The sequence below is a fragment of the Sciurus carolinensis genome, chromosome 8 (genome assembly GCF_902686445.1).
Source record: "Sciurus carolinensis chromosome 8, mSciCar1.2, whole genome shotgun sequence".
Lineage (NCBI taxonomy): Eukaryota > Metazoa > Chordata > Mammalia > Rodentia > Sciuridae > Sciurus > Sciurus carolinensis.
In genome coordinates, this window is record NC_062220.1 from 95546146 (window position 1) to 95572532 (window position 26387).

At 39.6% G+C, this 26387-nt stretch overlaps 1 protein-coding gene across 5 annotated transcripts in view; it reads right to left on the reverse strand.

Annotated features, from left to right (window-relative positions):
• Elmo1 (engulfment and cell motility 1) overlaps positions 1–26387 on the reverse strand; it is a 565472-nt gene that overhangs the window by 339574 nt on the left and 199511 nt on the right. For 4 of the 5 annotated variants that reach the window (XM_047560130.1, XM_047560131.1, XM_047560133.1 and 1 more), the window contains exons 8-14: positions 26114–26213; positions 18904–19055; positions 16598–16676; positions 12180–12224; positions 11080–11130; positions 7622–7744; positions 5674–5805 (exon numbers count right to left, since the gene is read on the reverse strand). In XM_047560130.1, the coding sequence (XP_047416086.1) occupies positions 5674–5805; positions 7622–7744; positions 11080–11130; positions 12180–12224; positions 16598–16676; positions 18904–19055; positions 26114–26213 (682 nt within the window). The remainder of the gene's footprint in view (positions 1–5673; positions 5806–7621; positions 7745–11079; positions 11131–12179; positions 12225–16597; positions 16677–18903; positions 19056–26113; positions 26214–26387) is intronic. The other variant, XM_047560134.1, reaches the window with a different exon arrangement.

The following is a 26387-nucleotide window of genomic DNA, read 5'->3' on the forward strand; positions in this document are numbered from 1 at the left end:
TCAACAAGCAGTACTGGGAAAAATGGAAAGTCACATGTAACAAAATGAAATTAAACCCTTATCTCTCACCCTGCATGAAACTCAATTCACTGTGGATCAAGGACTTAGGCACTAGAACAGAGACCCTGCAACTACTAGAAGAAAAAATAGGACAAATCTTCACCATGTTGGCCTAGGATCTGACTTCTTTAACAAGACTCCTAAAATGCAAGAAGTTAAATTGAGAATCAATAAATGGGATGGACTCAAACTAAAAAGCTTCTTTTCAGCAAAAAAAAAACAAAAAAAAACAAAAAAAAAAAAAACAAAAAAAAATCAATAATGTGAAGAGAGAGCCTACAAATTGGGAGAAAACCTTTACTACATACATGCACCTCAAATACAGCACTAAATTCCAGGATATATAAAGAACTCAAAAACCTTAACACCAGAAAAACAAATAACCCAGTCAATAAATGGGCTAAGGAACTGAACAGACACTTCACAGAAGAAGATATACAACCAATCAACAAATATATGAAAAAATGTTCAATATCTCTAACAATTAGAGAAATGCAAATCAAAACTACTCTGATTTCATCTCACTACACTCACAATGGCAATTATCAAGAGTACAAGCAACAATAAATGTTGGTGAGGATGTGGGGGAAAAGGTACATTCACACATTGTTGGTGGAAATGCAAATTGGTGCAATCATTATGGAAAGCAATATGGAGATTCCTCAGAAAACCTGGAATGGAACCACCATTTGACCCAGCTATTCCACTCCGCAGTTTCTCCTCAGAGGACTTAAAATCAGCATACTATAGTGATGCAGCCACATCAATGTTAATAGCAGCTCAACTCACAATAGCTAAACTATGGGACCAGTCCTTCAACAGATGAATGAATAAAGAAAATGTGGTATATATATATACCACATACAATGAAATATTACTCAGCTTTAAAGAAGAATGAATTATGGCATTTGCTGGTAAATAGATGGAGTTAGAGAATATCATGCTAAATGAAATAAGCCAAACCCAAAAAACCAAAGGCTGAATGTTTTCTTTGACATGCAGATGCTAATTCACAATAAGGGGTGTGGGGGATAGGAAAGAATAGAGATATTTTAGATTAGGTAGAGGGGAGTGAAGGGAGGGGAAGGGGTATGGGGCGAGGAATGATAGTAGAGTGAAACAGACATCATTACCTCATGTACATGTATGACTGCCTGACTGATATGATCCTATAATATGTACAATCAGAAAAATGAGAAATTATACTCCATTTATGAAAGATTTATCAAAATGCCTAAATGCATTCTACTGTCATATATGACTAGAAGAAATAAAAAGTTTTTAATTAAAAAATTAAATTAGAACATGAATCTTAATTCTGAAATAACATTTTTCTCATTACCCATTACCTTTTCTACCTTTACATCTTAGTTTTTTTCTTAAAGATGAACCTGAACAAATTAAGGAAAATGTGTATACAACTTCTTAGTTTAAAGCACATCATATGTTTATAAAAGATTCTTTAAAAAAAAAAAAAAAAAGAGAGAGAGAGAGAGAGTTTATTTTGTCCTCAGTCAAGTTAAATGAAAGGGTTGGAAGCAGTGGTACAGACCTGTAATCCTAGCAGCTCAGGAGGCTAAGGCGGGAGGATCACAAGTTCAAAGTCAGTCTCAGAAACCTAGGGAGTCTCTAAGAAATAGCAAGACCCTGTCTCAAAATAAAAAGTAAAAAGAGCTGGGAATGTGGCTCAGTGGTTAAGTGCCCTTGGGTTTAATTCCTGACACAAAGAAAGAAAAAATAAGTTAAGGGAAATGGAGGAAAGAGAGAACGAGGGGGGGAAAAAAAAAAAAAAAAAAAAAAATATATATATATATATATATATATATATATATATATATACACTTCTTGTCCATTTTAACATATGATGTGGTTCAGAAGGAAAATAAGCTGAAAACTCCATTTTAGAACTTATATGATAAAGTAGAAGAAGTAAAATTCTCAAAGAGGCAGAGACAAATTCAGCAGGGGAACTGGCCAGGAACACAAGAATCACACAGTTGGAAAACTGTTTTCACAGTTCTTGATCATTACAATCAGCAGGGTATAGATTGTACACAGCATGTCATTCTAAAATCCCTTCCTTCCATCATCTTGAGGGACAGGAGTGCCCTTCCTTAGACATTCCACTAAGAGCCTCCTCCCACACAACCCTGCCCCGCCTCCCACAGGGACCTACCAAGCAGCTTTATTAAGCAGTTTTAAAAAGAGGCGCTTTTCTGTGTTTTGATGAATCATACAAACATTTAATTACTTCAGATTGAGATTTTGAGTTATTTTATCAAAAAGCTGTTCGGTTGTGATACTGTGCTGAGAAGGAATGAGAGGCCTATCTGCCTTCTTGGAGGTTCATTATCCTTTAACAAACTGTTCTTTCTGCCTTGTTGGAATAACAGCCCCTTCTACTTTGGAAAACTCAAAAACATGCCTTTGACTACCATAATGGGAACTCCCCAAACGGAAGGAATGAAAATATCATTGGCTAACTATACCTGGGTTTCAGGAGCCATAATAGTCACCAGATGATGGCCTGGCAGGGCCCTCCAGCAACCTTGAAATAGAAAAGTCACTGCCCAGCTTCACAACTGAGGAAACTGATGCCACCCAGGTTAAATGACCAGTGGTTCAGAAGTAGGAGAATTAAAATTAAAATTAAAATCTAGACCCCAAGGACTCTAAAGACTTGTCATTTAACACTTCCTGGCCGTTGCCTAACTTGGAAGAAGTGACATGAGAAATTCAGTTCATCTTATAAACTGAATTTTTCTCCAAAGAGATTCAAAAGATTATCCATACCTCACATTTCTCCTTCAAGTTCAGTGAGGAGATTAAGGGAAGATTATCTTTCTTTTGGAAGCACAGAGATAATTCTATACAGGTGCTATCACCACTTAGAGATTCTGCGGTCAGCTTGCAGTGTTTCTGCAAAATGGCCTCTAGGTGGCACAATGAGCACGGGAGTCCCTGGACAGAGGCTCTTCTACTTCTGCCTGGATGGTTATTCAAAAGTGAAAATACCAGCTTGTCAGAGTGGCTGGCTCACTTCCAGCACAGAAATCATTACTCAACAGTCTTTCCAACTTCTAGACTCTCTGATGCAAGACCATGGCCTGGAAGAAGCTGTAAGGGAAGATCTAAAATTGAAAACTAAGAAGAAACCACAGAAAAAATAAAGGAAACCAATAGTCTCTTATTGTTATTCTCTGTTTGAGGTCTTTGTTTTTTATAAAAATAATTTTTCAGGTCCTTGGGAAGGGGACTCATCAATTCTGAAGTCTTAAAATCACAACAAATTGACTTTGGGTGGGGGGGCGGGAATGCTTCATTAAGTAGAGCACTCAACAGACACAGAAAAACGAAGACTGAGATAAACCCAAGGTAGAAGTGTGGAAGGAATTAGCAATAATGTTAAGACAGATGGAGCTACGTTGAGAAAAATTAATGTTGGCTCATGGAATAAGCTGGAGATTTTGTATAAGAACAGAACCTCCCCCCACCAACACACACACACACATACACTCTGTATAACCTTCAGAGGGACCCATGGATTCCCCAAGCTCTCCCTCTCCTTTGCCCCTTCACACTGTGCACTCTGCTACCAAAAGCCACCAAGACCTGGCACAGAGATACAAGGCAGTGCCTGCCTGGAGGTAATTCATAGAAAGAGCTCAGCATCTGCATTTTTCACATAATTCAAAAGAAATCTAGGCAGTAGCAGAAGGATGATAAAATTGCAGCAACACAAGCGTCCTGGGCCAGGACTGGGTAGCAGAATCAATCCAGAGCATGTTTGAAATACACATGCCTTAATCTCATCTTGGGAAGTCTGATATGACTTGAGGGTAAGAGAGGCTGAGGGATTTTGCCAAATCTCTCAAGTGATATGAATATGTCTTGCTCAGCACACAAAAGTGAAATTAGAAAGAATGGGAAGGGAGGCAGAAGGCAAATGCTGTCCACCTTCCCTGGGTATATCTCTGGGAAAGTGCTCTTCTTACTCTAAATGAGTAAGAACAGGACCTGATCATCAACACATACCAGGTATAGGAAATTCTCACCTGGTCCATCAGTCATGACACTTTCTGCAGAAAGTTTTAAAATTCAATTCAACTAAGAGATCAAAAGTTGAATGTCAAGGTCAAAATACAGGATATCATGGTGTAAAAAACGCTGTCAGAATACCTTTTTAAAGCAAGTTGCAAAGCTGAATACATTGCCACCCAGTATTCTTAGTAGAAAAGACGAGTTGAGACTAACATTATAAAAAAATGGTAACTTAGATTTTTTTTTAAGTTTAAGAGACACTATCAAACAGGGATTAAAAAAAATATATATGGTCAGTGTGATCCACTACTTTAGTTAAAGTGTAAATTACTGGAAGTTAATGGAGAGCAATAAGGCAATATCAAAAGTCTCGAAAATCTATACCACAGATATTATAGCTCCACAAATTTATCCTAATAAGGTGGTCATGAATGTGAATACATATTGGGCTGCAAAAATGTTAATTAGAGACTTAGTGGAAGTTATTGGTAATTTTCAAACACTGAATCAGTAAAAGAACTTAAATAAACTGCAGCATATTCAAATTAAAAAAACATAAACCTCTTGACAATGAAAAACACCTATTAACTGATATGGAAGCATTTATAATGAAAAATTTCTAAGAATATTCAAAAACATTGTGAATTTCAGAGAAAGTTCCTATAGAATACACGTCCTCCTAGGTAACATAAAAAGTACCAGACCACTTTTGTCAAATTAAATGTAAACATTAACATATAAAATCCATACCTACACATAGTGTACATATTAGCATATATTAACATGTGGGTCTGTGTATGTGTACATGCATATATAAATAATTTATAATTTTGTCCAAGAAAGAGTATTTGAAATTTTTTAAAATGCCTAGCAATTTCTAATCACTGAAGCCAAAATCTCATTCATGTCATTTTTTATGCAACTTAAAATAAAAACCCAAATTGACACCTATAAATTTCAAGATTACCTGAAGTGCATCCTGAAACTAATGATGATAGGGTAAGCACAGCGTGTAAGAGGATAAAACAACAGGCTACACTCAGAACAAGTTGTGTTCTAATTTGCAAACTGAGAAAATCTAGGAGTCTACTATTAGCATTTGTAGCAAGATAAACCTTTTAGGAAGATATCAACTGTATAAATCTTATCATCATTAAATTTCAGGAAATTTTGAACTTGATTTTGATATAAAGTCAGTGTATATAAATAATATAATCACTGACCCAATGATAAGGCCCATCCCATCATTGCCAGCATCCAGCATTGAATTTAAACAGACCCTCAAGCATCTTGTGAAGCAGATTTAAGGGAGATGAGAAACAATCCAGGCTAACTACTCCTGGTTACACATAATCAGAACTGAATAAACAAATGCAGTATTAGTCACACTTGTGCAAGTTATTCCATTTCACTGCAGCCAGAAGACTTTCATGTGATCCTGTTTAAACCAGCTAAACATCTGGAAATGTGGAAACTATTCTGTAAAGTACAAGAGGACCACACGCCTGATGCGGCTGAGGTCAGCCACGGGGAGGCTGGAAGGAGAGAGCTTACTGGAGACGGCTTACTTACAATGAAGCCAAGTTTTTTATAATCCCGAGTGTACATGGACTTGCGCTTCTCCATGCTGCCGCTGCTGTTGTTAGGCTCAGACTCGGCATCAAAAGCAATTCTTCGAAGTTCAAATATGATGTCTCTTTGAGCCTAAAGGAGATAAGGAGGGGGAAGAAAAGGGAGGGAGGGAAAGCTGCTTTCATTGTGTGATGTGACATCGGCTCCCTCTTTCCCCAGAGTCTAAATGAATCACTGCATTCAGGCAAAATAAAAACAGATAAAAGACAACCAATGTTCTAAGCTAGGGCTTTGCCGACTTCTCTTCCTCCTGCCACTCTCCCAGCTGGTTAGCCTTGACTGTATTCCACAACTATTCTTGAAGCCAACTCATTTGGAGGGCTAATATCAGTTGCCCAGGGCTGTCCTCCATGAGAGCCCCAATGTGATGGAAGGGTTGTGACTGAAAGAGGTAAAGTTGGAGAACCTGGAAGCACTGTGCTGTTAAAGAGGCACACAGGTTCATGGACAGTATTCGGGTTACAAGGGACCACTACAGAATGAATTTACGGAAGCTAACATGTCATTAAAGCAAAAGAGCCAAAAGGAAGAAACCACCCCAGTGTCCCGCCACAGATAAATGGATAAACCACATGTGGAAGAGATAGACAGTGGTGGGATAGTATTCAGTCACAGAAAGGGACAAGATTCTGACACAGGTGACAATGTGGATGAACCAAAAGATATTTGGCTGAATGAAATAAGACACAAAATGATAAATATTGTCTAATTTCAATTCTACGAGCTTCTTAAAGTTGTCAAACTCATAGAAACAGAAAGTAGCATGGGGTTACCAGGGGCTGAGAGGAGGGGGCAAGAGGGCAGCTATTGTTTAATGGGCACAAAAATTCAGTTGGACAAGATGGGAAGAGTTCTGGAGGCGGATCCTGGTGATGTTTCACAACAGCGGGAATGAGCTTCACGCTAGTGAACTGTACACTTAAAAATGGATTAGATGATAAATTTTAGGTTAAGTATTTTTACCATAATAAAAACACTGTCATAAATAAAGAGTTTGGAAACAAGGAGCATTGCTCCATTTTAGGACGCACTGCTCTCCATCACTCGGAGCAGTAAGATGACAGTCTCATCTCCCTGGGATGATTACACTTGGCCTTGCCAAAAATGTGCAGCATGGTCACTGGCCTCTCTCAGTCTCTCCATCATTCTTAATCGCATGGCCTGGTGCCATGAATGAAGTGTTGCAGCAGCCACACACTCCGCACATGCAGTCCACATCTGCAACAGATCAGGCCCTCACGTGCCAATAATGAGTGTTTTCCTTTCCAAAGCTGCAGCACTGCTTAAGTTGAAAATGTGCTACGTCAGGGGAAGGCTTCCCAGCTGTTTCCTCTCACTCTACCCTCACAAAGCAAAGTTCCCCAAAAGCTTCTGGATGGAGACAGAATCTTTTATGGACACAACCAAAGACTTAGCATGGAGTTGTAGCAAATAGCCAATTAACAAAACTGCCAGTCCGCAAATAAGGTTTATTTAACACAGGATCCACCATTGGCACTGATCATTGGAGAAAGGAAATTACTTTCAACCTGCAGAATCAGTACCACACAGAGCTCTCCTTGGCCCTTGTCATCTGGGAACTTGACCCCAAAGCTATCACTATCTCAGGTACTGTGGCCAAGAGTCAAGGTCTGTGGCCACAAGCTTGCTCTCTTATCTGAAAGAGGAAGAACATGGATGTGTTCAGGGACTAATGGAAGAATCCATTTATTTTATTCTCTGATCCCAGGTTTACCTAAATTTTAAAGTCATGCCACCAAGTTTGAGATGGTAATAAATCAATCATGTGATCATCTAAAACTCCTGGTTTCACAGTAGCTCCAGAGAAGACTTTTGGTGACAGCTCCTCCTCCTCATGTGCTCTCAGTGCTGTCTGCTGAGCACCCACCTGGTCCTGGGGGTCCATCTTGGTCATCATCCTATCTTCCAGGAGGTTGAAGGTGAGCACTTGGAGAACATAGAGCTGATGCGCCATCTCATTGTTAATGGCCCGCTGCGCTCGGATGACGTGCTAGAGAAATGGTTCACAGATGAGACTTTTAAAAATTAAGAAATAAAGATAGAACAAGCAAACAGTAAAAGTTAACCCTTGTTATTACACTAAGTAGAACCTCAACAGTGTTTATTTGGAGGCACAAGGGATGGAGACTGTGGAACCGCCTCTCAGAAGAAAATTCAGGGTGCGCATGATCTCTGAGCTTTCCTTGACATCTCAGGGCCCAGTAAGGTTGCTGATCTTGAGGCCAGAATCCAGAAAAAGACCTACTGTGTGCAGGAGCTCCTGGATGAAGGGGGAAAGGTACTTCAAGAATTGATGTGCCTGAGATGAGTGTCTGGAGGACACTTCTGGGCGTCTATGGCAGATGCATTCCTTGTATGCTACAAGGGACCAGTGGCACCCACCTATTATAAAACCCATGGTCATCTCACCCCAGGATGGCCTCTCCCAGATTATCCCACTTCTAAGTTTTAGAAGCAACACACAACAGCAAAATATTCATAGGATTTGCTGTGAACTCACTATGGGAATTCCACAAGCCCCACCTCCATCCTTGTGCAGTCAGCAAATGCAGCTACATTTTTTTTTTTTTTTTTTTTTTTTTAGCAACTGCTAGTAAATAATTAAATCAAAAGTGGGCTGGGGTTGTAGTTCAGTGGTAGAGTGTTTGCCTAGCACCTGTGAAGCACTGGGTTCAATTCTTAGTACCACATAAAAATAAATAAATAAATAAAATAAAGGTATTGTGCCCATCTACAACAACAACAAATTTTTTTTTTAAATAATGAAATGAATAGTAAAATGGCCTTTCTCCATAGAAACAAAACTAAAAGCAGAACAAACATCAGAAGGGTGACAGCAAGTTGGAAGCGTGGGGATTTGCTTCACCACAGCTCATACAACACCCAGGTCTAACGTGTATCCTCTTCAGAGAGACCTTGGTTATAATTTGAAAATGCCAAATGACCAGTCACTGTAGTGAAACACTATTCCAATTCACGATTTCAGATGTGCTAGAGTCAGCCAGGTTCTGCTATCTGCAAGAAGGCTTTCTTTTGGCATCCCCGGCTGCTACCAGCAGACGGCTGAAAACTCACTTCTAAATGATCCATCGGTGAATACCAGAGCTGCCCAACGTGGAAAAAAAATTATCTTTCAGCCAGGACTGGAGGAAGTCTAGGTTCTTAGGGTGCTACTTGGGTACCTCCTGACCTGGCACACACCACATCTCCACATGGGCTGTGAACATGATATTGATGCAGCCTGCTGCAGATGAAGGAGAGGGAGAAGAATAAAAGAAAGGAGGAGGAGGAGAACGAGGAGGATGTAATTTGAAGTGGCCAAACCAAAATTATGGGAGGGGAAGAAGCTGGAGGATGGGAGGTGGGGGGAAGTCATACCCCATGTCCTTCATTCTCCAAAAGGGAAGGGTAACTTGTACAACTTTAGTGCCCCACGTGTATGGGTATCCATTTTATTAAAAGCCCCCAGATCTCTGCACTTCAATTTACTGCCAGAGACTACCACCCTTGAACTTCCAGCCATCAACATTTCATAAAAGAAGTGACATTGAAGTCAACTGATCTTTGAGACAAGGTGGCTATTGTCATTCCACACACTCATTTCTCTGGAGATTTCAACCTCAAGTGCCACACCAAGGCAGAAAGAAGAACAAGCTAAGTCGTTCTTTATCCATCATTTCCAATCCTTCTTCTCCCACCTGGACCCCTCTCCTTGCACAAACACCGTCTCTGAACGACACCTTAATATTGACTGCAGCTTCCATGTTTTTAAGGGTCAAGATAAAGAATGACCTACTTTGAATCTTTCTGTACTTTCTACAAATCCATAATTAGATGTAGAATCTACGAGGATGCTCTACTAAGACACATTTCAGACTTCAGTTCTGGTTGGGGGGCAATTTGCCATCCTTGCAGAGCTCAAACACCTTTTATTATCAGACAACAAAAATCACACTTCATCCTTGATAACCAGGAAGATTAAAATCAAACTGGATCACCAACTGTGGTCCTTACCATTGGCCTTGAGTTCTAGAATATTTAGTTTCTTTGTCTGAAAAAAAGGTTTTCAAGAAGAGAAAGGGAGGCAAGAAAGGGAGAAGAGAGAGAGAGAGAGAGAGAGAGAGAGAGAGTGAGAGCGAGTGAGAGAGAGAGAATGTGTGTCTGAGCCATGTATTTCCTAACTGACTCTGGAAAGACTGCCCCTCTGAGACCTTGCCAATTTCTAGAGATAACAAATGACTTCTTTCATATGCAAACCAGTTGGAGCTCATGCCACCATCCCTCTGTCCTCATCACCAAGGGACATGTCCCAGACAACTAGAGACAGTTCATAATCCCTAAGGTACACTGAAATTATCCAAACCGACCAATCCTAAACCTGCTTAGCTACTTTGTCTGGCCTCATGTACTACTTTCCTAGAAAGTCACAGTAAAGGTTTTTGGTTACACTTTCCTTTGGCTCCCCCTCTGCCTCCTGACCAACCTGGCTTCCCTGGTCCCCTTGTGGTGTGGCAGGTCCCTCCTTTTGGAAATTATAAGTAGCAAGTTCTTCTTTTCACTGGCATTGACCTCTAGGCCTGTTGGCTTCACCATAACTGAGCCATAATAAAACACTTTGCTTGTGTATGTGGGGGTGGGGGGTAAATTTTAAGCTTGCTGAAGTGAAATCACATTATCAGATTTTTTTTTTTTTCTTTGTAAGCAGCAAACCTGTTTCTCTCAAGTAGCTGGTAAGGCCTCAAGAAACCCTGCCATTTGGTTTAATTATAAACATTCACAGTGCTACTTTGAGGGTTTCTTTCTCCCTGAGGTACAAGGTCAGTTTTGCACTGCAGTGGATGAGTGGTTCCCATGTACTTCTTTCCTTCCTCCCTCCTGAATGGAGGCCAGGGAAATGATGGCCAAAATTTCAAGGCTTCTCTCTCAGGGCCTGGGATGTTTCCAGACAGCTTCTTCATTTAAAAAGTACTAGCTCATTTTAGTGGTTTTTTTGAAACCAAGGAAGCTCCCTCTGTTCTTGACTGCAAAGCCAAAGTCACAGTGTCTGTACTAAACTTGCCACAGAAAGAGGCAGGTCCAGCTCCTCAGGCCCCTTTGCTTCCTAGAGCAGGGCAAAACTCCTCCCGCCAATCACAGGAGGCAATTCCTGTGGGAAAGCCTTAATTACTCCAGTTTCAAACACATGCGTTCCCCTCCTTTACAGTCCCTGCTTCTTAACCACTATTCCAAGTCACAGAGCAACCACAACTAAGGCCAAAAGAAGAGACGTGGAAGTGCACCAGGCTGCTCCTCCCAGCAATGCAGTCAGAGCCCCGAGGTACTCACTGTTAGAATGATGGAGCGCAGCTGCTTCTGAGCCAAAATATTCGCCATCTCCTGTGGAAGAAAAAAGACGCCCACACAAAGGCTTAGGTTAGAAAGACACATTTCAGCATGGCCAAAAAAATGACTTTATCCTGGGGTGTGCTTCATAACTGTATATCAGCAGTATTTCTTAGGAAACAGTGAACTTCAACAGGCAGTCATATTCACATTATTTTTTGCATATTCCATTGAGATTATAAAAGCCAGGTCTAAAAACAAGGAAGGAAAATTTGGCACCTGTACGCTTATTTATCTATTTTTTTCCTTTAGAAAATTGTTCCTTGCAGAAAAAGGTGAGTGCCGAATAAAAATCAAACATTCCAAATGAAAGCAAGGGTTCTCCATTAGAGAGGCTCATCATCTTTTATTAGACTGTGTGCTGAAAGCTTCTGCAAGGCAATGCATGCCTACTGCAATATTGTCCAATATGAAAGAACCATCACGTTAAAGAGCTAAGTCTTCTAACAGCCAGTTCATCTTAATCTGTGCAAGACCAAAGAGGGAGAAGCACATAGCACAGACTGCAAAGTAGGCTCTGCAAGTGAGCCCAGTAGGGTTTTAGCAGATGTTCAACACCTGGGCAAATGTCGAGCTCTAGAGTTCACACTCGGCTTCCACACTGCTAGGGCTCATTCCTGCAGGTTGTGCCTAGTAGTCTGGCATTTCCTGAATGGCGTAGAGAACTTGGGAGTGGATTCACAGACTCTCTTTATAAATATTGACGAGTAGATACTAAGGGAAAATTAAAGAGTCAAGCACAGCCTTGGTGTACTTTCAAAAAGTCAAAATACTGCTCATATTCAGGAAGACACCGGGATGTTGGGTTTTGGTGGGGAGTATATTTTGGTGTTGCTACTCTTACTAAGCAGAGAAGAAACTAAGCTACGATTCAAACAAAACAACCATAAATTCTACCAAGGTTGAAATAAATGTGCAGAAAGCTAGGAGAACCAAGAGCATGGGGAAGGAGCTAAGAGGGGACACAGGCAGGGTGGACAGGAGCAGAATGGCAGAGCGGGGCCTACTTATTCAGGCTCACAGAGGGAACATGGGTGACTTACAGTCAGAGGACAATCAAGGATGTCAACATTGCTCTCTACATCAACCTAACGGCGTCATCGCCACCACAGAAAGGAAAGCAAGCAGGAAAGAAGAAGGGATGGAAATTCAGAGCACTCTGTTAGAGGTTGGCAGCTTTAATGCAATGCCCCTGCTGACCCACCGCAATGAGAAGCCAGTAAATATCGTCAGGTGATTCCAAAGGGCAGATGGCATGGAAGACTAAACCCAGCACTAGGTCTCTCCCCCACTCTTGGAAACACAAAAGCAAGAGCAAGGACACATTCGGAAACATGTTAAAGGGCAACCCAAAAGGAACCTGTCTTTTCACACTCAGGGAAAGCAGCTCTCTCCTCCCCATCTAAACAGGGAGGCCTGTGGGTTTGTCTTGCTTTATCTGCTTTGGTTTTGTTTTCTTGAACCAGATGACAAACAAAAGGTCCCAAAGAATCCTATGTCTCTCAACATTTTCTTTTATAAATTTTATAAATTTCCTTTAAAAGTAAAAGTACTGCCCAACAGTCACAGGAACAGAAAGAGAAAAGAATAAATATTCTTCTCTATGCCTATTTTGGCCTGTTTACAAAATATTAAAGTAGGTTAGAAGGGATTATATATTTATAATATCTACTAAAGCAATCATTAATTGTCTGTTTACAATATTTATCTTCTGCATAACACTATGGGCTTCTCGTGGGAACAGAGAATACATTAGGCTTTGTATTCCAAGCTCAAGGCACGATGTCTAGCACCGAGCAGACAATAAATGTTTGATAAAAGAACAAATGAATATTTTATGTTACCCTCCTAGGGAACAGAAACTGGATCAGAGAGGAAAAAATATATTTTTGTCCACATCATGGAAATTTTTGTCTAATATTAGGGAATTGTGTAAACATGAGAATCCACAGGGAATGTTTTATAGCACTAAAAAAGTCTAAAATCATAGATATATACTAAATATGGATATATATACCAACATTGAAAGATGCCTGCAAAATATTTTTTTAGTGCTTTAAGTAGGTATTTTTCTTAAAAACAGTGCACATAGTATGCTTGCTGTTCATGAAAAAATGATACATGTAGGAGAATATTTGCATGGCAAAAAGCAGGAAGCAGCCCCATGAGCCTTGAAAATCACAAGACTCGTGAGTAACTGTGGTGGTTCTTTTTCTGAGAATGGAATTATGGGAGTCTTTCAAACTTCTTTAGAGTCCGTCTTTTCTGATTTTTCTACCAAGTCCATTAACTAAAAAGATTTGTTTCAAATAAGGCTTATCAAAATCACCAATAACTGTAAAAATTTTTGGAAACAATCTCATCAACACATTTGCTATTAAAGTAATAATTTGAGCAAAAGTAAGTCATTGTAAGGAATTTGCTCACCTACTAGCAACCCCTTTCCCTGAAAATCCAATGTACATCTTCCCACCGTTTGTGCAGGGGAAGGGAGAGTGTCTTTAGTCCAAGAGACATGGGAAAGCAGGGCTACCACCCCAAGGCCAGCCCACCAAAGCAGACAGGAGGGAGAGGAGTTTCAAATTCACTTCATACATTTTGAAAAATAAAGGGAACCCAAATAATGGAGTCCAGTGAATGTGATTAATCCCAAGTCAGCAAAAGAAACTAAAATAAATAAAAGTATTAGACTGAAGTAGGTTTTAAACACACAAACAAAGAGTTCTGTAAATGCAAAACACAAGTTTTTAGATTACATTTAATCTAACTGGAGCAAGAAAATGATCTTCATATCTTCTGCTCTTCTAGGAGGTACTTGTGTGGCAAATACAAGGAAATTCTGTGGGTGGCACCTGCTTGATTGGCATTTGATGGGACTCTGCAGGTAAAAGCAAGGAGGTTGGGCTTCTAACTCTGGCTCTTATAAGCTCAGTGACCTGGTCAAGTGTTTTCATTCTTTGCATCTCAATTTCCCCATTTGTAAAATAAAAATAATACAGCTTTCTCTTAATATAAGCATTAAATTTAATTAAATAATAAAATATAAAACGCTGAACATCATGCTTGGCCCATGGCGGACTATTGATAATACTGTCATTGATGGCACAGTTTGGCAGATTTTCCTATTTGACAGATTTTTTTCTTTGAGAAGTTTAATTTTTCAGAACAAATGCCAATAAAATGGTCATGTCAAAATAGCCCAGATAAAACTTTATTTTACTGGTTTATATTCTTTAGGAGTATAATCTTCTGTTAATATAATCTGTTTTATAGGCCTCCAGTGACCTTCAGGAAAAAAAACAGCAAACTTTTCTTCATTATGAACTTGCAATCATCTTTAGAGCACTCACAGCTCAAAAATGTTTTAAATTTAAAAATCATAATACTTCCTTTGTTTTGATAAACAACAGTCTTAAATTCAATGGTTTATAAAGTCAACATCAATTTTCCACGGGCAAGTAAATAACCTGTGGCTATTTTTATTTCAAGGACTGAATTTGTCATATAATACTTTGTAAATTTTTGGTGGATTATATATATGCTTTCTAGGTTGGATTGTTTTCCTAAATGGTTTAAGGTTATTAGATTACTCTTAGTGGTGCTTTATTACATGATCAGACTGGTCTTATCTATCCATACTGCATAATTTTAAAAAGTTTGTTTCACAAAATCTAAAACTAAAGTTGTTTTGCTATTGCATTATGTTTCCATTGTTATTAATATTCCAAAGTCAGTTGGTGATTGGTACCAGGTTCCCTATGTGCCCATGGCCATGAGAATTTGATTCAATAAACTAACTGTAGTGTTTGGTATAGAGTAAAATACAAAAGTAAGCCAGGTATGTGCATCTCACTCAGGCCTAGGTCCAGAGAGTCAAGTAAAACCACAGGCCTGGGCAGGCATGAGCTTTCATTTCCTCTGATCTAACCTCTTCTTTTACATTTGGGAAAGGAAAGCCCTAAGAGTTCTGACCAGAATGCAGCCCTCCCCACCCCCACACTCTACCCTTAGCATGTGGTTTGGCCAAATATCCTTTACTGGGCCAGTAGAAGGATCGAAGGATCATGTTTCTCCAATGGCCAGTTGAGAGCTGCTAGCCAACTTTCTGGGCTGCCTGGGAGCTACTATAAGCGCAGTACTTAAGTGCAAATATCAAAGGAGTAGCCCATCCATGACCTGCAAAACCACTCTTACAAACCCAGTATAGGCTCCCAGAGGCCCGGTACCTCTTCCTGGTTCTAGTCAATTCAAATCAAACTCACAGGAAACTATAAAGTGACACCACCCACTGTGCAAAAGTAACATCCCCCCATGCAAATGTGGTCCCCGAGGAATGAACAAACAATTCTAAGTGGAAAATGAACCAGAACCCCCTGGCATTTAGCTCCCAAGGTTTAAAGTCTCTAAAAATGAAAAAAATAAAATAAAAAGATTCTTCTTTTTTTTTTTTTTTTTTTTTCAGTGCTGGGGATTGAACCCAGGGCCTTAAGCACTCTACCAACTGAGCTATATTCCCAGCCCACAATAAAAAGATTCTTGACACAGCCTTTTAGTAGTAGCAGGTTAACTTCCTAATTTCTTCTAAAATAATTCTTTGACAACTGTCATGAAGTCCCCCATCGGGTATTCTAATGGCTAAAAGATCTCATATTTCCATGCAGGTTTTAAAGGAAGTGAACTGTGACCTGGGAAATATATTATATGCTATGTTGAGAGGAAAAAAAAATATGAATGGACTTTTAGGAGTGAGTTAAATTCCAAGATACAGTAAAATCAAAATTCTACTTCTTCCACATCCCCCTCTATAATGGTCCTTTCCCTAGTGGAAGAGAATCAAAGACCTACAAAGAGAGCAAAGGATAGACTTCATATGGGCACGCTTAAGGGGGGCCCTTCTTTTCTGCACAGAGGAGGGAAAAAGGACTGCTCATTCCTCCCAGTTACATCCACACATGGACAGAAGACATCACCAAGCAGATTCCCCTCTGACATATGAACATAGTTATCTCACCCAACGGCTGTAATCTGCATCTTTTCCCTCCTGTCTTCTCACCTTTCCATGTCCCCCAACCCAGGGCAAGGTACAACAGCTCATCCAAAACATGGGGACAGCACCTCTTCACCCCAGTGAGCATCTAATGCCACAATGGAAGATAACAGGGGTCCCAATGCTGCCTGCACCATAGAGGCAAAGCTATACTAGTCTACTCTCTGGGCTTTTACACCAGATCAGACTTCACGGGACCAGTCTCCTGTCCCAACATTTCCAGTGTTCATCAGTCAAGGGCTTGCCCATCTCCATCTTCCCCCCACCTCCAGGACAGAGCTGTTCTGGACAGCCACCCGCAGAGAGAGCAGCAGAACAGACCAAGGTGTCCTCAGATGGGAAGGAGAGGACATTCAGTGCGTGAAACGTCCCCAGCCCTGGACACAGTCCTAAGACTAAGGTGATGCAGCTTACCTGCCTTCTCTCATCAGGGGCCTTCAGAAAAAGTGCATTGATCACAGCGATGGTATAGGTTTGGATTTCCTGGTCTGTTCTGTAAAGATATAGAACACAGAAAGTCAGAAGAGGTGAGCCCTGAGGCAGACCTTGATGAGGTTCAGCATCACATACATGCACCCTTTTCCCAGAAGTTAGAAAGGCAGGGCCTAAGAAATGCATTCGGCACTTAGAATGTATTTCAACCACCATGAGCCTGGAAACAAGGTAGGTACACAACTGCTATTATAGGCACCCTGTTGGGGATCACTCAGAACCACAGGCAGCCAGGTAGCTCTCTCCCATCTCTCTTTTAATAGGATTAAAGGCATGTAGCTCAGTGCTAGAGTACTATCCCAGCACATATGAGGCCCCCGATTCAATTTGCACCACTATGAGAGAAGAAAGAAAAAAAAAAGCATGAACCCAGGGAATGTAGTTATAGCCACAATAGTCATTGTGTGTGTGTGTGTGTGTAATTTTCTGTTATGCATGATATATATCAGGGCACAGCTATGGACACCTCCACATTCCTATTCTTATTTAAAAGAAGCTACTTTGTCTCCATTGCTATGATATTATATATTTCCAAAATCTATTTCCAAATGGAAACTTTTAATAGAAGAATGGGTATTTATGTTCATAAATTTGTTTTTCACTGAGAAAAAAAAAACAGGAATTCTAAATGAAGCAGAGACTGAAGGTAAGCCTCATGGTAAATAGTAAATAAAAAGGACCCAAGGCAGAAACAAAGGCAGCCTAGAAGCTCCATTTAGGGATCCTCTATCAGGCTGGTCAGGGAGAGACATCCTGGCCTATGGCAGGATGGGATTCAAAGCCCTGTGCACCACAGGCTGCCTGTGTGGTCTTGGACAAGCTCGTGGGTATCCCTAAGGCACAGTTTCCTCATCTGTAAGAACAATATATTTCACAGTGTTGCTGTGAGGAAGATAAAATGAGATAATGCATGTAAAACCCTCAGCACAGTGCTTAGCAAATAATAAACTCTCTTCTTGGGTAAAGTACATTGTGAATGAGCACATGTGCCCCAGAGAGTAAGAAAACAAGCTGACTGTAAAGTTAATACATTTCACTTTCAGGGACACATGAAACATCTTATTTCTAGAGAGGTTACATAAAAAAAAAAAAAAAAAAATCATCATTCTGGAGAACAAGGTACCATTCACTGAGGCCACAATTCACAGCTTCTTTGACTTAAATTTTAAATTCTTGTCATCCTCCCATCTCCAAATGAAGGTGGAGGGCAAGGATGTGTTTAGGGAGTTTACATTATAAACACAACAGTTAACATTTTCAGTGTATTGAGAGAACCACTGAATACTCCCTCTCACTCCCATCCTGCACCACCAACTCAAATGAGCCAACCAGATTTCCTCTTGAGAATTGGCAAATGTGACCTGAAAGACCAGAGATACAGCCACCAGGAACCTGTCATGCTGGTGCCGGCCAATATGCTACAGAAAAGGTCTGCTGCTGAGGTTTCCACAGAGGCCATAGTTTCTTTCCCAAAGCATTGTTATTTAAGTCATTTCTAGATTCTACAATGTACCCCATGTATCCTTCCAATAAGCTCCCCCTCTAGAATAAGCTAACATAATATATGTTGCACCAGCAACCCCAAATACTTTGTAGCATTATACAACAGAGTCCTTCTTAGGGTGGTACCATAAGAGACAACCCTATCAGTCTCCTCAGGGTGGAGAGAAGGGAAAAATTCCCAGAGGACTGTAGGTTGCTAGGGAAGCTAACTGCCACATTATAGCTCAAACTTCTAGGAAAAAGTAAATTTATTATACTATAAAACACAAAAGAAGAATGTCACTGTTGTCACCTTGAATCTAACTGAGGAAGAAGCCTGCCACTAAAAATTCCTAGTTGAAAATACCTAACATAAAATTTCTAATCAATTATGAAAACATTCATGATATTACAGAAAATACTATCTTATATAGTTAGGGAAAGAATACTAAGAACTGAAGAAAACAAAGGGTCTTATTTTTGTCTTATTAAAAGGTTAACTATTAATATCTACTAAAATTCACCAAAACTGAGAGTCTCCTAAGTTCCAAACACTGGGGACAGACAGTGTCAATACATGAAACTCACAGGGATGGAGAGTGGGTAGGAGGTAGTAATTGTGTTGTTTCAACGTGATGGTGGATGATCTTGGTACATATTACAGGTTACAGGTCAAATCGAGATTCTGCTTTTTTTTTTTCTTGTATAATTAATTGAAACATTATATAAAGTTTCTTCAAGCTTACCCTTGAAGATGAGGAATGAGTTGGCCGATAGTGATCTCCTGCGCCACCTTCTGGTAGAGGTCATGGCTATTGAGCACCATCGACTCCAAAATGGCCAAGGACCGCTGCAGGATTGAGATGTCTATGGCTGACTTGTTCACAAAGCTTGCTATCTGAAAAATCCAAGCGGGACACCATTGATTGCTCATGGTAAGCAGCGCAGGGAAGTAGAGAAGGGAACTGATGAAGCACACCGGGAACTCAATAAAGGAAACCAGACACATAGAACAAAACAGCAAGAAATGTAATGAGCCAACGGTGACTGCTCATGACATCATTACAAAATGCCATTTATCCTCTTCTTTAATTCAACAAAAATTAGACATTTCTTTAAGAGACATTTTTAAAGAACTATTCTGTCTGGTCTTCTCAGCATTATTCTTCCGAGCTTCAGGTTTCATGGGCAAGCAATTTCAGAACATATATTGTAAGGATCCCTGTGTTTCTCTGAGGCAGTAATTTCAACAAACACTAATAGCAACTCCTCCCCCATTCCCAGACCAGTCCTTCACCCACACGATCCATGACTTTTACATTCTTATTATGTTCCCGTTATGTTCTTAAGGGACTCACACAAATCACGCTTGTCAACACCACTACATTGGCAAATTTTTAGTGCCTGGCCATTCTCCTGGCTATTCCTAAATAAAAAAACTCTTTCCCCTATTCTTTCAATTTCTTATGGTTAAAATAAATTCTTCTCATTTCTCCCAAATGTAGCAAACAGGAAATCATTTAAATTAGCAGCGCTAAAAGTGAAAATACTAGTTTTTAAGCTCTCAAATATATTCCCTAAAGAATTAATCACTAAAGCCTCAATATAATAAATCACAATATAAGAGGGAAATAAAATAGGGGTTAGAATAATGGATCACAGCAATCCAAACACATGGGCATCATAAAGGTTTTATTTTAGAGACCTCATTAAAAGTTATTGCTGTCTGTTGACAACTCATACTAAAAGGCCATTATTATATCAACATAACGACTGCTTTCTTAAAAGCTAAATAACTTGGTCCCATGACAAGTAAACACTTGCTGCTTCCCTCTGTCAACACCAATCTCTCCCTTTCTGTTGTCCCACCCCATCCGCATCCCATCTCCATTCCTGTACTCAGTAAAATGCAAATGTCCCCAGGCCAATTCCAGACCACAGACTCCCATGGAAAGTAAGGTGGGAGGGGAAGATAAGGAACCCGTCTGCTCTGGATGCATCTGGAGCTTCGGGGTGGGAGATAGTGAAGAGGGAAGAAGTACAGGGATATCAGTATTTTACATTCCAAAAATTATTATTTTATAAAACAAACTACTGGAAAAGCATGAGAACTTAAGACCCTGAATAGACTGTTTTAGTTCTTCTCATGCCTAATAAACCCCCAACATGTTTACTGTCCTTGGCAAGCGTCGGCACTAAACCTCACATCTGCTCCAATCTAACAAATCCACCATGTGAAGGCCACCTTTGGCCATCGTTCTCTGACAATGCCCTCACACTGCATTCACAATTTTATACTTAACTTAGGCCCCTTCTAAGTAGAGTATAAACTCTTTGACTTCTCCACCTCCAACCCCCTCACTTTTTAACATCCCAGTATGATTGGCACTGGTATTAGGAAAGCAAAGAACTCATTTGCTGGCAATAGTTCTTGTTTTCTCTGTACTAATTCTCTCCTCATTCCAGCCTCCAGTTCTTGTTTCCACTTGTTAAATCTGGATATTCCCTAAGCTTCCCTAGAGTCTTCCACCTGAGCACCTATTGCTGTTATTGTGAAAGTTCCTCCACCCCAGGCCTCATCCCCTCTTTTCATTCATTAGGTATTTACTCATCTGTTAATTGATTCACTCAAATAATAAGTATTGTGTGTGTGTCATGCACCAGGCCTGCACAGACCTACAGACCTGGAAATGCAAGGATGAGCAAGACCCACACAGCTTTTAATTTCAGGACCTTATGGTCTAGCAGAGATAGATCAAATATCATTTACTACAAAATATATTAAATTTATTAAATTATATTAAATATATTAAATTTGTCATACAAAAGGTAACCTCCATTTATATATTTCGACAAAGCCTCAAAATTAAGTGGTGTGAAAAGCAACCCCATATTCTTCTTTCTCTTTCCTTCCCTGTTATAACCCTTTCTTAGGTATCCATCATCAATAGTGATTATCATTCCCAGTTTCCTACTTTTTATCTCTGTGAATACATTTGTAGTACATGCTAAATATACATTCAGTATATACACACAACACTGTCCCAGGGTAATCCCCTACTTCATGGGGATTAAAACTCTATCTTCTTCAGTTTCCTCTATGTTCAAGTTTTCTAATGAACATAAATTTACCCTTTACTTTCACAAATACCTTTTGAACAATATTTCCTTTCTCAAAATGTTCAATTGCTTCTCACATGTTTTCTGATATAAAATACACTTCTTAAAATGGGTCCTTAAATTCTCTACAAACCATTAACTCTCCCCTGTTCAATGATGACCAAATAATTTGTGGTCTCTACTTTAATTCAGAGATATTTATATCCCACATACATATTTCATTTCCATTCACCATTTCTACTATTTCTTTCCTGTGAAACCCATCTTTTATTTTCATAAAATCATTCTTAAAATATTATTTTCTATCACCCCTTCCTTAACAGATAGTACCAATGCTAAAGTAGGTTACCTAATGAGTATTTTGTATAACACAGTGGGCTGAGTGCCTGCCTTTTAGAGAAAAGGTGCTCAATTCCTTAAGTCCTCTGTACAATTCTAGAGTAGGTACCAGTCACTTTTGAAACTAACTTCTTTCTTTTGTCTTTGTCAGTGGTTTTAACCAGACATTTAGAAGCTCCAGGACTTTCACTGAATGTATATTGACAACAAGGTCAGAGCTGATCCAAAAGAATATAAAGATTATCTTGCTCAAGGGAACTTAAGACCAACTCACTCGTGAATGTACAAATCAGGAAATGTACAATGCCTGTGTCCAGTTTGGCAACTGTAGATATTAATATAACTACAGTCTGTTCATTTAAATTTCATTTTCCTCTACCCCTCAAAATATTCATAATGGTTTCCTTTGCCTTCCAGTCACTCCCTGCTCCACGATTGTACTTTGGCAGACATAGCTCAACCTTCAACCTGACAGTCTGTATCATAAAGAACAGGTCAGAGGAGTTAGTGGTACTTATATATCTGACCTCTTCATGCTGATCATTCATTTAAAATGCTACCTTAAAAAACCTGAGGACTATTTTTAAGAAGCTAAAGGGCATCACAGTGCAGGAACCAATAGCACAATAAGCCTTCTTAGGGTCACTAAGAACTCAATCTCAAAAATCTTGTATGTTATCAAAACCAAAAAGAACCAAGGACAGCATGAAGCACCACTCTCAAATTTTAAATTATCTGGGCAGAGGTTTATAAATCTCTAAAGATTGTAGGAGGCAGAACTTACTATATTTCTTTAAAAAAAAAAAAAAGGCTGCATGTTTGTCCAGGCACTGAAAATATGTGCAGGGCGAGCCAGGTCTCCTCAGAGCTAAGGTCTCCAGAGCACATTTATGAAACTTTCCTTTCTAGAGAAGGTGCTAATGTTGTACTTGGCTAGAGGAAAACCAACTCATAACACAGAAAGTTCTTTTTTTTTTCTCTTTCTTCTGCATGTCTTCCTACCCTTTGCCTAAGTAGCCAAGTGTTTAAAAAGCAACCATATTATATATTGGCATCAAGGAATTCCAGGTCTCAGAGTGTTTATGAAATGATGTTATTTATTGTAGCCACAATTTGTAAACCAGAATCTAGATCCATATATAATGTAACAGAAAACGAGATAGGGGCTGGCAGGGAAAAAATATTTCTCCAAAGTGGTATGAATTTGGCATTAATAGGAAGCCAACTTTGGACCACAGAGATAGGCATCTTTTGTCAGTGCATTTCCTAGTTGATTTTTGTGGAAATAAAGCTCCATTTAAAAGACAGTTGCCTGCATACAAATCCGGGGTTGTCAGAGTGCTGAATTTGATCCAGCTAATGAATAAAAAGTTAACCTTATAAAAAATTAAGTAATTTTCTGATGACTATTTTTCAAATCCATGTGAGGAATCTCTAAGTAGTAATGTAAGGGAAATGTAATAACTGAGAATGAAATAAGGAATATATTAAAATATCTTACCTTTTTTAAAAAATATTCAATTTTTTATTTTAATTGCCAGGACTGTTCTTTGCTTCCTTAGATTTAATATAATTTTTAAATTTAATTTCAATGAATGAAACCATTTTCTTAAGTACTCAGAAAACTAAATTATTGTCTTTATTGCTACTCACATCATTTAAAGACACACAGTTTTGTCATTCTTTTTCACTCAAGACCAAAACTTTACCTTTAAAATATATTAAATATGGTACCACTATATTGCTTCTTTTTTCTAAGTTCTATTTTTTAAATGCTTTTAAAGCTCCTAAGAAAATGCTAAGTATTCATTTTATAGAAATGCATGAAGGTCTCACTCTGCACCAGGTCCTGAGGATAAAGTCATGAAAAAAGCCATGTTTCTCCCTCCTAGGCTCAGGGTCTATTGGGAAAGACATTCAAATGAACAAGAAATTCACAAAAATGGGAGAAGTGCTGGCACCAAGTAATATCTGAGATGTGAGGGGCACAGAGAGCAGCAGAAATTACTTAAGTTTACCAACCAGGCCCGGGAGGGCCACAGAGGGGACAGTACTACTTAAACAAGGCTCCTGACAAGACTTTTTGCACCCCTGGAGAAAGAGCTCTGGCGTATGCAACCAAGGATGCCCCCACTCACTATGAACTCACTGGACCCTCCAGTCACAGCATCCTGGCCTCCTAACCAAGGAACAGCAAGACTCAGCTGCTGTGTTCTGGAAACAACTGCTGTGGAGAATCCAAGGAGCTCAAGTCAGTGAGGCATTCACATTCAGGACATTATAGTTATATTTTAGAGCAAGAAATACTCTAATTAGAGATGAGCAAGGCCATTTGAATATAGGAAAGAAAAGCCTGCTGCAAATTCAGAAATGTGTTAAAAATTTGTGGTATGTATGAAAGTCTCCCAAACCCAATATCTTCAGAGTTGGGCTTGCTTCTCTAGAACTTATCTTAGAAAAATGGGATATAGCAATTTGTTTTCTGCTCTCATAATCTAAGGTCTCCCTTCTCTGCCACCAAACAAGGAATGTGCTTATAACACATTAGAATTCCTTTGGTTTTCTCACCTCTAATAGTTTCTTTTCTTTTTAGGAATTCATACCACTGACAAATAAAGACCATCTTTCTTTTTATGCATGTTTCCTTTCAGCTCCCTTAAGTTATCTTCTCTGGCTTCATGGATTTATATAAGGAAAAAAGATCCAGAGTTATGTCAAGAAGGCTCGGAGTTCCCAATAAGATTTTGTCTTAAATAAATCTGCAACTCCACATAGACTTTCATCATGGGGCCTCCGTTCCCAGTACCCTCACTGGACAAAGGAGGGGATTCCTCTGCCCTTCCATTCCAAGAGCATCTTCCCAAAATACTCAGTTACTTTAAAGAGAAAATCAGTAACTCTCCCCAAGAAGCACTACCTCAACCATGTAATCAAAAGACTGATGTGACATAACTCTGAGACAATGCAAGGAGAAGGGTACACCAATCCTGATGTAGGACTATTGTTCAAAATGCATCACCTTTCTTAGGTGAGCCATGAGGGGAAGATGAGACACTCCAAACCTAGACATTCTACAAAATAACTGACCAGTGCTGTCAACGAGTGTCAAAGTCATGCGTGACAGGAAAACACTGATGGACTGACACAGACCGAAGAACACTAGATCTAACAGTTAAATTCTATGTGGGATCCAATCCTTAAAGAAAAAAAAATGGTGAAATCAACTAACCATATAACTGTACTATCATGTAGGCAGCATTGGGGAAAACCGGATGAAGAGAATATAGGGTTCTCCTACTAGTCCACACATTCTATACTATTTTTGTAACTTTCCTTTAAGACCACCATTATTTCAGAATAAATGGTTTAAACTTCAAGTGATCCTTACTGAACTTCACTGTGATTTTGTAGCTTTTGTACAGAGTCACTGAAATTATTTTAAATAACCCTTCTCAGGAATCCATACTTTTAAAATAAAATTTATGAATTCATAACATCTCTTTATTCCTTACCCAACAGCAGACAGAACAAAATGCCAATCAACTTATTTTACAAATATTCAGAATTGATAAGAAATAATAATCATCCATATTCTAATATTGTATTTAAAGAGTTACATGGTCAGGTTTGTTTTGCTTTGTTTTTTGGATTGAGCCCATGGGAGTTTAATCACTGAGTCACATCCCCAGTCTCTTATATTTTTTCATTTTGAGACAGGGTCTTGCTAAGTTGCTGAGGCTTAGCTTTGAACTTGTGATCCTCCTGCCTCTGCCTCCTGAGTCACTGGGATTACAGGCATGCGCCATGGTGCCTGTCAGGACTACTTATTTTTTGTCAGAAGAATGGAAACAGATTTGGAAATTTGCAGGCGTGTCTTTATCATGTATCAATTGCTGGGAATATAGGGATTCTTCGGCTCTTTCTCCTTAATCCCGGTCCACCTTGGCCCACCCCTTTGTCAGATTCCTGTCAAAGGAGGAACCAGTCAAACTGGTTGATGTCTGAGACATTTATTGCCCCGGGATACAATTAGTAGGACCCTCTATCTAAGACATACTGAGCCAGGCATGCCTTGCCTCCTTCTCTTAAATCCCCGGTCCAAGCTTAAGAATGCAGGAAACTGGTGTCCTTTCCCTGTCTCTTTCCTTGTCCCCGGGGATGGATCACTAAAGAATAGTAGGAACCTCATTTAGGTTTTGAGAACTTGGAGTCCTGCTTGGGGCAGTGGCAGACACATATATGGTCATTAACAACATGGCACTTTGACTTCCCTGAACTCTGGGTACCCATACGCAATCCCTTATAATGTCTACAAGGACTAAATGTAATTTTCACAAAGAATTTGGGTGCTCTGATTCCCACCTACCTAATGCTATAAAATACCACAACCACCTGTTAACATAAAAAAAAAAAGAAACAATTATAAAACATCTTCAGAGAAAAAGATCTGTGAAAGAGGAAGTAATGGTAAGTCCAGGGAAGCACAGTTCACATTACCTTCTTAATAAACGCCACTGAAAACGTATCCCACGACACAATGCCATGGTCCATCAGCTCCACAAAGGCCGTCAGAGTGAAGGACAGCATGTCTCCAAAGCTGCAAAACAGAGAGGCCAGAGTCATGGGCCCAGAGCTGAGCACTGGGAAAGATGCAGAAGTGAGAAAGTCTTAGGAAAGCAGAATTTTCAAAGACCACTAGCTTAAGCTGCTGGACACAGATAACCCTCGCATACCAGTGTTGGGAAGGGGCAGATGCTCAAAGTCAGCTGGT